This window comes from Erpetoichthys calabaricus, chromosome 4 (genome assembly GCF_900747795.2).
Source record: "Erpetoichthys calabaricus chromosome 4, fErpCal1.3, whole genome shotgun sequence".
In the NCBI taxonomy this organism is placed as follows: domain Eukaryota; kingdom Metazoa; phylum Chordata; class Cladistia; order Polypteriformes; family Polypteridae; genus Erpetoichthys; species Erpetoichthys calabaricus.
Window position 1 is genome coordinate 70,567,640 of NC_041397.2, and position 12,120 is coordinate 70,579,759.

Sequence of the window (12,120 nt, forward strand, 5' to 3'; positions counted from 1 at the left end):
GTCCAGTAGGTTAATGTGTTTTTTTATTTGCTCAAAATTTACATTGAGGTTTTCTTACTTCCTAGGATTTGCCCTTTAGGAAATGAAGTTATACAGACCCACATTTATAAATCTCAAGATAAGCTAAGACAATTATGATTGAAGCTCAGTTTGTAATGAAAAATAAAATCTAAACCACAGGTGTCTCATTTGTCAAAATGCCAAAGAGAGGTGGTGCCATCCAATGATATTTATCCATTGCTAAACCCTGAGTGAATCAAAATATATCTGCCAATGTCAAACACTTCTAGCTTGTCTTTACATTAACTTTCTTATAATAATGAATCAAACAATTTATACAAAATGTTGCAGTGAAACTCAAAGTTTTGCTTTGTGAAAAAATTCCCAAAACAAATTGCATTTGGGTTCCTTCCAAAATTGAAGCCATTAACACAATAAGAAAGGTGTTTTGATCTGTCTGGAAGTATTTACATACATTAATTAATCAATTAATTAATCTAGTAAAAAAGAAAGATACTTTTCTGTCATGTCTGGATATTTTGTTCAGCTGCTAGACATGTTCAGGTAGTACAATCCCCACTTTGCCAATCTCTGTGATCAGAAAGGTAAAGACGCATCATGGATTGGAGATTCTGAGGGAATCAAAAACATCAGAGCAGTTGCTACGTAACAGAAAGGCAGGGTGGTGGTTTCCTGTGTAGTGAAATTTTCCAGTGAGGAAAACACACTAATGTTGACAATTTTAGTTAGTTTTAGTCTATTTTTTTTTTTTGTGTCTTCGTGTAGAAAATAAAAAACATTTTCAAGTAATCAAACTGTAGTGTAAACTGCATCTCTGCAATGATGCGATGGTGAAAACAGAACTGATTTTATTGGTGTGTGACAGATTACATGCACTATGCAGCTCCTCAGAGGAGCACAGGCAAATACATTAAGTGCCAACATTACCTGTCCCTCCCCCAAGAAAGCTCTTAAAACATCCAAAAAAGTATGTTTAGTACATTTTGCGTTTTGCAATTGCAAATTTGCCCTTAAAACTATTTTTTGTCAGTTTCTTGAAAAAGTTTGCAAACTGAAACTTGGCTGTTTTGCTAACCAGTACTTTGAAACATTAGCTAGTCTTATCAATCACTTCAAAACTACATATACTAATTACTACTGGACTATGAATGTTAACCTTCTGAATGTTGTGATCTGTATTTTTATTAAATTTTATGGAATTTCCTGTATGTATTTATACAAACTAGGCATTGATCTAGGGATTTTAGAACTCAAAGATCATGATTTTCTCAAATGTTTTTGTTTCTAATGTAAAGTTCGAGATTTTTCCCATTATGCCACAACACCATCTTTGCTTAGCACTGCTGTTTCAGTTGTATAGTGTCTCCCATTGTCATAGCATTCTTCCAAAATTCTGAAGATTGCGCACCACCTGTGAAGTCACTGAAACCATGAAATTTTAAAAGTTCCAAGTTTTACGGATAGTACTTATGCCTTTTGATCCTTTTGACTCCCTGTTTTTTGATCTATTACTATTGTTTCAGTCAACTGATTTTTGATTACACTTGAAGTTTGTTTGAGAACGTTTCATTTTGACATTAGTTTGCCTTTTGACTACACATATCTCTAAATCTTCCACATTAAAGAAATTTACTGCCTAACCCTGAGTCAGTATACTGAATGATATCAATATATATATGTTAGCAGCATTTTAAAAACCTACTCTGAACCAGGTGTTATTGTCAATTTGTATATTGTAAATTAAAGATTACAAACCAAATAATTAAATTATACCCAACATTATGTACAGCAGGTCATTCATTATATTGTCACGTGAAATTCATATTTTAATTTGAATTTAGTTATTGGTTTTAATTTTTGCTTGGGAGCTCCAATTTTCCTTTGGCTTAGTCTAACAGCCAAAAGACTTGGTGTTAGGCTTATTGGCAACACTGAGCTGACCCACTATGAACTATGGAATTGCTGGTTGATGCTTTATGTCAGTTATATATGGTAGTCACTCTGTTCCTGCATCCCTGTTCAAAATAAAGCAGGTTTAAAAGTATACAGATAAATAAATTAACACTTTATTATATTCAGTTCTGAGGAGCTCATAACTGAATAATAAATATGACGCTATATACAATGTGGTATACACAACACCACAGGTGGAGTCTACAAATCAGGATTTTTACTAGGTAAGTTAGGGCTTTTCTTCAGTTTTAAATACTTTGAAATAAATTAGACAAACTAATTAAAGTCTTGTATATTAACCTGAAGATTTTCCAATATCAAATATCTCCAGTAAAAATTAAGAAAAACGCCTGTTGTCATGTATAGCAATCTAAAAAGAACAAAAAAAAAAAGGACAAAAATGAAATTTGGTCGGATGTTTAATGTACATTATCAGGTAGTAGAATTTATTATACATAAGATGGCCTAAGATTCTATTTTTGTCAAGACAATCCCGTTTTTTACATCTCGTTCCTGTTTTTTAGCCATTCAAAACAAAGTGTACGAAACCCCATGGGAACACTCCAACCCCGCTCTTGCATCTAGCAGACTTGTTAGATTATTGAGTTGTGTTCTGTTTTAGAACCATAGTACTAGTGTGTTGTACCTTGTTAGCCATTATGAATGTAGCAAGAAGTCAAGCAAAATGAAACCTTTTATTGGCTAACTAAAAAGATTACAACATGCAAGCTTTCGAGGCAGCTGAGGCCCGTTCTTCAGGCAAGGCCCGAGTTGCCTTCTATAGCTTGCATATTGTTATTTTTTTAGTTAGCCAATAAAAGCTGTTCTAGAACCATGAAAATCTGGTTATTCCAGCTAAAAATTACTGAACTATCACAATTTCAGTTACAAAAAAATTCAGGTTGTTTTAAAATCTATTGGACCATTGCACTACTGCTAAATTGCACGCTGTCATTGTAAATGTACATGGGAATGCTATTTCATATGTTTTCCATGCTTATCTGCACATCAACATGAATCTAGTGCTGAGAACATCTGCAATTTACAAGTAACTCAATAAATCAAGGAATAATTAAATTGCTAATTGACTAGTAGCTGCTCCTAATTAGTAAAAAGAGTGATGTGGAACAGACAAAAATGATAATCTGCTGGAACAACTAATATAGATTTATAAATTAAGAAACAAACTCATCATTGCTTTACTGAAAGTGTCAGCAAATTAAATAAAATACTGTAATTAAACACCAAATCAAACTGCAGAAAAAATATCCAGAATTCCACAAATAAAGGCCAGTCACAGTGACAGGTGGCCAAAAAGAAAACAAAACCCTTGCTGCTTCAGTATAAACTAGTAACCAGATAATTAATTTGGGATCATATGCAGTAGAATAGATAGTGAAGCAAAAATAATTGGAAAAATGACACTGCTCATTGGCCTTAAATGTATCAAAATAAAACAAATGAAAGTTATAACATGTCAAAAAGTAAAAAAATTAATACCACAATGTTATAGATGGACCTAAAAAGATACAAATTGTGCAACATTAGTGCAAGAATAGGACAGGACCCATTAAAGGTGTTTAAAGAGACAAACACGAACACTTTATTTGAGGGCCAGGAAGGCCCAGCAGGGGGTGACAGATTCTATCTGCCTACAGGACTCCCAGGGGAATTATAATATGGGAGAATCCCAGAAACACAAATTTCTTGGAATCCAGTTATGGGGCAAACAAGATTTCCAGAAAAAAATTAAAGATTGGCAGGCAATTTCAAACAGATACAATAGACAACCTGTAATGTGTTGATGAGAACGGTCAGCATGGAAGGTGCTATGGATATATTCATCTTTAACAACAGCTCAGGATTTAGGGGTGCAATGCCCTCACATCCCACTAGAGAGCACTGTGGTATTGTGATTATAGACATGCTGTTGCCCCTGAAAATAATTTTACAGACAGTTCAGAACAGAACTCCAAGTGATAAGGTTGATGTCTTCAATTGTTGTGAGAGGAACTACGCAAAGATTCACTGGATAGAAAGAAGAAGAGTGGGAGACAAACAAACACAAAGAGAGGATTTTTGACATATTGAGAGGTGGAAAAGAGAGTGCTCTAGCCCACCTGAAATGAAGGGGGCATTTCCTTTTCGATAGCCTGGCCCACTAGGTCAGTAGGACTTTTTTGGTTTATTTGTCCCAAGTTTTTGTTTTACCTGCCAAACAATCACTCCTGTTTATTTATCTAGTAAGTAATATTTGTGGTTAATTAACTTATTTGACTCACTCACCATTTCAATATATTAAAACAAACATTTTAATATTCAGGTTATAGAGATACTGATTTACTTCACCTTCTCTGGGCTACTTTTAGATTTTCATTGCAACAAAGCCCTGTATTCTTAATGAAATATTTGATTTATATAATAAATGTGATTGCAGGTAGAGACATAAACTTTTAGAAGAACTAACCATAGCACACTGACACAAAGAAGTCAACTTTAGAGTAGCTTTTGTATGCATAGAAGCAATCCATAATTTAAAAGAAAATAAAGGCCATTACATCCATCTATCCATCCATCCATCCTTTTCCGCTTATTCCGAGATTGGGTCGCGGGGGCAGCAGCTTGAGCAGAGATGCCCAGACATCCCTCTCCCCAGGGCCTCCTCCCGGTCAGATGTGCCCGGATCACCCCACCAGGGAGGCGTCCAGGAGGCATCCTGATCAGTTGCCAGAGCCACCTCATCTAACTCCTCTCGATGCGGAGGAGCAGCGGCTCTACTCTGAGCTCCTCCCAGATGACTGAGCTTCTCACCCTATCTTTAAGGGAAAGTCCAGACACCCTGCAGAGGAAACTCATTTCCTGCTTGTATTCGCGATTTTGTTCTTTCGGTCACTACGCATAGCTCATGACCATAGGTGAAGGTAGGAACATAGATTGACTGGTAAATTGAGAGCTTTGCCTTATGACTCAGCTTCTTTTTCACCACGACAGACCGATGCAGAGCCCACATCACTGCGGACACCGCACCGATCCGCCTGTCATTACATCTATGTATGTATATTACAATCTATGTGGTTTTTAAGCAAATATTCAAATTTGTAACAAAAAGTCACCAATAATTCTAATTAAACCAATAGTATAACTAAAGATCATGTGACCTCGACTATAGAACCTACAAGAACTGGGCTGCCTCTTACTCATTTTATAGGATTAACTGAATATTTCAGCCTTTCAACAAGAGGAATCCCCTGTTTTCCTGATCTAAGAAAACATTCCAGTGGAAAGGATAATGGAAATAATTTTAAAATCCAAATCCCAGTAAATATCATTTCAGTTAAAATATTATTGACTCATTAAACAAATATTTGTTGCTTGGGTATCCCATAAGGTTCTGACTGAAATTCACAAGTTGGGTGTCAGGTAAGATGAGGGATATCAAACCAGGAACGAGAACCTTTGTATCTAGCATGAGTTTGAGTACTTTGTCAGGATGCACAAATCCTGTAGATACTTCTTGAGATTAAATGGATTTCAGTTAGTTAAAGAGACGTACAAAATAGTACATTAATTATATAAACACAAGGGCATTACTTAGAACCCCTAGTAGTGATAGAACCTGTGCTTGCTGTGAAAGTGAACCGCAGCAGCTGGTCACCTAAAAATGATGCACTGGTCAGGTGCACTGCTGAAGATAGTGGAGGTCTGGATGACTGCGACACTCTACACATACTTAGGCACTCAATTATGCTCAAACCTGAGGAGTTGTAATGGCGACCTATTACTTTACATGTGATTGGCAGGCTTTTAGAAGAAATGTCTCAATCTGCCATCTGGATTTATTGTGTCCTAATGACCAGGGCTGGATGAACTGAAATACTATGTAATGTTCGCTGTGGATGTGACCAAAGGAAGGGTCATAAAAGGCTAACTGATTCCAAGAGCAAAGGAATTTGAAGTGAGGACATAGACAATGCCTAATTAGCAAAGAGGATAAATAAAGAAGTCATAAAGAGTCATACAAAGTTGAGAGTACTCAGAAGAGTAAGAGGAAAGCAGTCAAGGTGCCATTTAGTATTTGGTGTTCTGTTGATATAAATAATATTTCATGAACATCAATAGGGACTGTTTCAATTCCTTGGAATTGTTTGCCATTTTTGCAAACGATTCCCCTATCGATTCCAGTCACCTCGAATGACGTCACCGCGTTGCGTAGCGTCATTTACCCAGCAGGAAACATGGCGCCTAAGCGGCACAAATGCTCAAAAGTTTGGTTATACTTTACGAGAAAGGATGACAACAGGGCAACTTGCAATACTTGCAAAGTAGATATTTCATCAAAGGGAGGAAACACTACGAATATGCAAAAGCATTTGCACACAAAACACGTGATAACCTTAAATGAATGTTGTGTTTTTGATCCGCTCCGGACTAGTGAATCTCAACCCAGCAGCAGCAGTAACGTTTGCAGGTCCTCTCCCGTTAATACGGCAGGTAACTAATCAACTAACATTGCATATTATGTTAGCGCAATTTGCCTTATTGCAAAACCTGCTATTACTGTGCATTGCATTTAGATGACCATGACGAGAGAGACAGACAGAGTCTGGCTGTCTCAGATGCTGGCAGTTCTCGCTGCAGTCTACCGGTAGCTTCTCCTTTCACAGAGGCAGGGAAAAGTAACATGACACAGGCCAGGATAGATGAATGTCACCGAGCAGTGACTAAGTTTGTGGTAAAAGGCTTGCACCCATTTGCCACAGTAGATGCCCCCGATTTTCGGTAAGTGAATGTGTTTAATTGTAGGCTAAGTCAGGGAATGTCAAATTTGCGTGTTCTCCTCTTACCAGATGTTTCATCCGTTTCCATTTCTGAGCTGAAACGTGTTGAAGGCAGCCGTCACTGCAGATGGATGGGCAAGTTTTAGTCAAGATCATTACCTCACAGTAACGCTGCATTATGTCAGGAATGGCCAGGCTCAAGAAAAAGTCCTCAAAACCAAACCAGTGTACCAGGTACAGACAGGGACAGCTGTAGTAGAGGAGACTGATGAGATCTTGGAGGAGTATGGTATCAAAGACAAGGTTGTGGCAGCCACTGTTGATAATGCGGCCAACATGGATGTAGCTGTCAAAATAGTTGATGGTTGCAGAATTGCACTGTGCACAATTCCATTGGACTTGAGTTGATTGTATTTGTTGCTGGCTGATGTAGTTTTATTTTTGAATGCTCAGCTCACATATACTTTTAAAAAGGAGAGTGTAAATGTTACTGGACATTCTTGTGTAATTGCCACAGAATAATTTATGTTATACTTTGTTATTGCTACAGAAGAATATTTATTTTATTATTATTTTACATTTACACATTTTTTTCTGGGGACCCCGTGGCACCCCATCGAGGAGCCGTAGGCTGTGGATCTCTTAAGATCTCACTGTTGGGTTTGTAAGGTCATGCTACTCCTAAATTTCTATCTTGTTCAAAGATAAGATATAAAACAAAGTTCTAAGTTAATCGACCTGTGTGTTCTCCTTTTTTAAAAATAAGAATCGATAGGAGAATCGATAAAGAATCGAATTGTTAAACAGAATCGAAAATGGAATCGGAATTGTGAAAATCTTATCAATTCCCATCCCTAAACATCAATATATCTGTACCTCCAAAACCAATTTATGGTCACGGGGGGAATATCCTGGCATTACCAAGTGCAAAGTAGGAACTATCCCTGAATGGGGTTTTACTGCACCGCAGTACATATTCACTCAATCACTGAGCCTCATGCAGTACATACTCGGCCAACTGGCAGTTGCCAACACAACCAAATGTTTGAAGAGTGGAAAGAAAAATAAATGTCCACATAGAGAAAAACTCATAAAGACATAGGAAGAATATGCAGACTCCAAAAAATCAGTGCCCACAACTGGAGTCAGATCCAGAATTTTAGAGCATCACTAGATACTAGGCTACTTATTATTTTATTAAATGTTATTAATAATATATTTTATGTAAATGTTTAAGACAGGTCATAATACAAGAATAATAAAGTAACACTTTGGAAATTTGGTATTAAATTTTGTGACTAGAAAGGAGGTAAACCATTATTTCATTTTCCCAAGATATTTAGAATTACTGTGTCACCCATCATGAATTTAGCAATGACATCTGCAGTTCAGTTGTGACACTTGTATGAAACTCACTTTAAATGTCACCACACTTAAGCAACAGAAGACTGCTTGTGGCCCCGAGTAGATTACCACACCATTAGGTGACACATTGTCAAGAAAACAGAGATAAACTTGAGTGATGCTTCAAACAACTCTGTGCTCGCTCTAGCAGACAGCCTTATAAGAGTCAATATGCTGTGTCTAAGATGTACACTATGTCCAGAAAAACAGTATACAACAAAATGAAAAGGTTAATGCTTAAAGTAATAACCACTATATACAGTGCAAAACTATCACCCGTAGATAGAATGTTACACAAATAGGCCAATAGGTGTCATTTGAGCATTTCATTACTTGCTTTAATGTGTTTTTTTTTCCCTGTACAGTACGTCATCTTTAGTATGTACTTGAGGTGTGAATTCCACCTCACTTATTGTAATATATACAAAAAACACAAGTACGGCTTATTAAATCCACAGATAGTCCTGGAAGAAAATTGCTTGTTTAGACTCTGCAATTTGTACTGAGGGTAAACCACATTCTGAAAAGCTCACAAGCATCTTTACTTCAGTCCTAACCATTATGAGTGGTTCTAATACACACTGTGACATTATTATGGATGACATATGCAATCACAGTAGAAGATTAAAAAAAAAAAATCCTACCTTTTAACGAGATCGACTCCATTCCAGCATGATAAGCCATCAGGAGCTGCCAATTCACTTGCACACAGCTGATCAGCCACTGCACCATAAAATGTTCGGTAAAGCCGCAGACTGTCAATGAACTCACTGCAAGACAGGCAAAGCAAAATAGCACATGAAGCGGATACTTTATCACAACTTTTGTACAGCATCTTTCCTAATCTTCAATTTGGTGGATGTACAATGAACCTTACATTTTTGATAAACATGTAGACAGATTGTACTAGAATCTGATCAATCATATCAAAGAAATTAAATAAAAAATCTGGAAGGTAATTTGTAATTCACATTAAAATAGTTATATGACATTTTTTAAAAGATTCTTCTTCTTCTTTCGGCTGCTCTCGTCAGGGGTTGCCACAGCAGATCATCTTTTTACATATCTTCTTGTCCTCTGCCTCTTGCTCTGTTACACCTATCACCTGCATGTCCTCACTCACCACATCCATAAACCTTCTCTTAGGCCTTCCTCTTTTCCTCTTACCTGGCAGCTCTATCCAAACTGTCAGTTATACTACGCGCCAGGCATTCACATAACCATAGGCAAATGTGCCGGATAATTCCGGCAGTAAGGCGTCAGCAATAACGCTACGATGCCGTATATATCCGGCAGAGGGCGGTTAAGAGGTTAATTAGAAAACAATCCTTGCCAATTGTAAGAAAGTTTAATGAGGTCACGCCCTCAACCGGAAGTGGTTGCCTGTTCACGACAGACTTTTTTCCACCATATTGGTTTATCTACAGCATGTTTGTTTGTTTATTATTTCAGATGTTTTTTTACGTTAAATAAATACAAAATACTGGAATTCAACAGTCTCATATCGCCAGTCATCTGACTGGGACTCCTGCGATCAGCTTTCTGTTAGCTAAACCCTGTGAATTAGTGCATTTCCAGAGGTCTCTGACACCAATAATTAAATTTCATGGCTTGTTAGTGCTTTAACTCTGCCATGTCAGTTCATTCTCATATCCTAGATTTTTTTTTCCTTTCTAAGGATATCATCCAAATGATTTGAAGGCTAAAATGGATGAGTAATTCTCAGTCCTTCACTTTTTATCTTCACTTTCCTTCCAGGTATGTAATTAAACCCAATAATGCACGATAAATACACGCAGGTGTAAATGGTAACAAGCTAAATGGAGAAATGCTGCTTTCCTTTGTCATTTGCCTCTTATTGCTAATAAGGAGCAATTAAAAAACAAGAATACAGCTGTTTAAGACTAAAATAAGCAATAAGGGTTCAAAATCTTAATGAGAGAGACAACTAAAATGAAGCAGAAGTGTTACTTGAACAATAAGTGCTCCTTATTAGGCCATTGGGTTGGAACAAAAACCTGCAGCCACTGCGGCCCTCCAGGAACAACTTTGCCCACCCCTGTTCTAGACTAACATTTCCAATTCAAAGATGACAATTTTAACAATTAATGATACATTTTATTAATTAATTAGAGTACAGCATGCTTTCAGTGTCTCTAGGCAGATGAATATGTTTCCAGGCTATTTTGTATATGGTTTGTTTTTAAAGGCATCTGAGACATTGGGAGCTTTGGTATAAGTGAATGGAAAGATTCTTAAGTCAGATTAGATGTTCCAGAACAGAATTCACTGTAAAATGTCCAGGAAGGTGCGGGTGGCTAGGTGACTGAGTTCTCCAGTACAGTGATTGTGTCTGACTTGTCTTTGACTTTGTCTATTATAACTCACCATGGACACCCACCAGAGAAGTTAATTCTGTCCAAGTATGTTGCTGCCTGGAGTTTTTGTTTTTCTCTCCTCTGTTGTTAGCTGGCAATTAGTTCATCACCTTAATTATAGGACAGATATTTTTAGGTTCCATTTATGTTAATCAGTTTTAAACAACTTTGTTTTCCAGTTTGTTTAAACAAATTTGTGTCTTTAGGTATATTCATTATGTAATAAGTAATTTGAAAAGTCTATAGTTGTTTTTTACCTGTGAACTTGTTATGGCAGTCTAAGCCTGAATTAAATTGAATTGAATTATTGTGATTTGTTATATTGTTTTGTGGTCTGAAGAGCTTTTGTGGGTTATTCTTTCCACAGAGCCTATATTGTTTGCGCTATCACAGATGTACTTAAAAGAAAGGACTTCAAGAGAACAAATGAGGGAGCAGAGGCAGCCAAAACATAGCTGTGGATTAAAACGAGGTATGAGTGAATGATGCAGGCATATTGTAGACAAGCTGGGATTTAAACCAAAATATTTTTGCCAGTCTTTTGTTTTCACTTTTACATTTGTACTTTGAGTCACCTCCTATTTCATGGCAGTAGGAAATTACAAAAAAGATATTGCAGAAAGAATGTGATGCATTCTGTTTACTTAATTGTTCTTACTTTCTTTTGCTGGTAAGCGTTTCTTCTGTGTCTGGACGTGTTACTTTAGGAAGGATTTGTTCTTTGCTGGTGTCCAAAACTTGATCAGAGGACTGTTCTGCTTTTCTGCTTGGATGTCCACATACCTTGTTTACCTGAAAGAAACAATAATAACTCAAATTCAAACCAAATATTAATATTTATTTTCTGTTATTTACCAGTCAGCTGTCTTCTGGTATAAAAGTGCATGTATTTGTCTAAATAATTAATCATGAACATGGCTATAATGAAGTCATCATCAGTTCAAATTGACCTTGCAGCACCCAAATAGAGCTTTTTTCTTGACGAGTTGAAATGACCTATTCATTTTCCAAAATAAACATGCAGTGCCACACAAAATATGAGCTAAATGCTAGATTAAGAAATTTAAATGATGTCATATGGTTATGGTTTGGCAACATTTCATAAAATTCTTTCATTGCAGTTTCTTAAGTTTACAATGAAGGCTTAGAAGCCTTGGGTTCATTGCCACTGACAATTATGTGTTACATGGCAAGATATTTTTCCATTAACTGAGGACTTGACCATACTTGAGTTATGGCATATTTGTCCAAAAATTAATGAAAAACTAACAAATGTATAAAGCATTGTCAGAGTGAATATCTCTGCACCATATAAAAACAGCCCAAATCATTAATCTCTTTTTATTTTAGATAAGAAGGTGCTATTTATAATATATTGTTTATTTATGCTCTTTATTGGCTATTTCTCTCTTCCATAACTATTCCAGCAGATGGGGTAGTTGTGCTACTCATTTAAACACAATTGACTGTGAAACCTCACTGGAAAGCAGGCAATATTTAAGCTAACATACCTTTCATGGAATTTGGGAGAAAAACACTTTGAATAGGAAAAAAACATTGTTGCAGTGCACCATGTTTTATGTCAT

General features: G+C 36.5%; 1 protein-coding gene across 1 annotated transcript in view; it reads right to left on the reverse strand.

Annotated features, from left to right (window-relative positions):
* gpc5a (glypican 5a) overlaps positions 1-12,120 on the reverse strand; it is a 1,336,984-nt gene that overhangs the window by 896,484 nt on the left and 428,380 nt on the right. Inside the window, exons 4-5 of the mRNA XM_028799562.2 lie at positions 11,193-11,326; positions 8,801-8,926 (exon numbers count right to left, since the gene is read on the reverse strand). Of these exons, the coding sequence (XP_028655395.1) occupies positions 8,801-8,926; positions 11,193-11,326 (260 nt within the window). The remainder of the gene's footprint in view (positions 1-8,800; positions 8,927-11,192; positions 11,327-12,120) is intronic.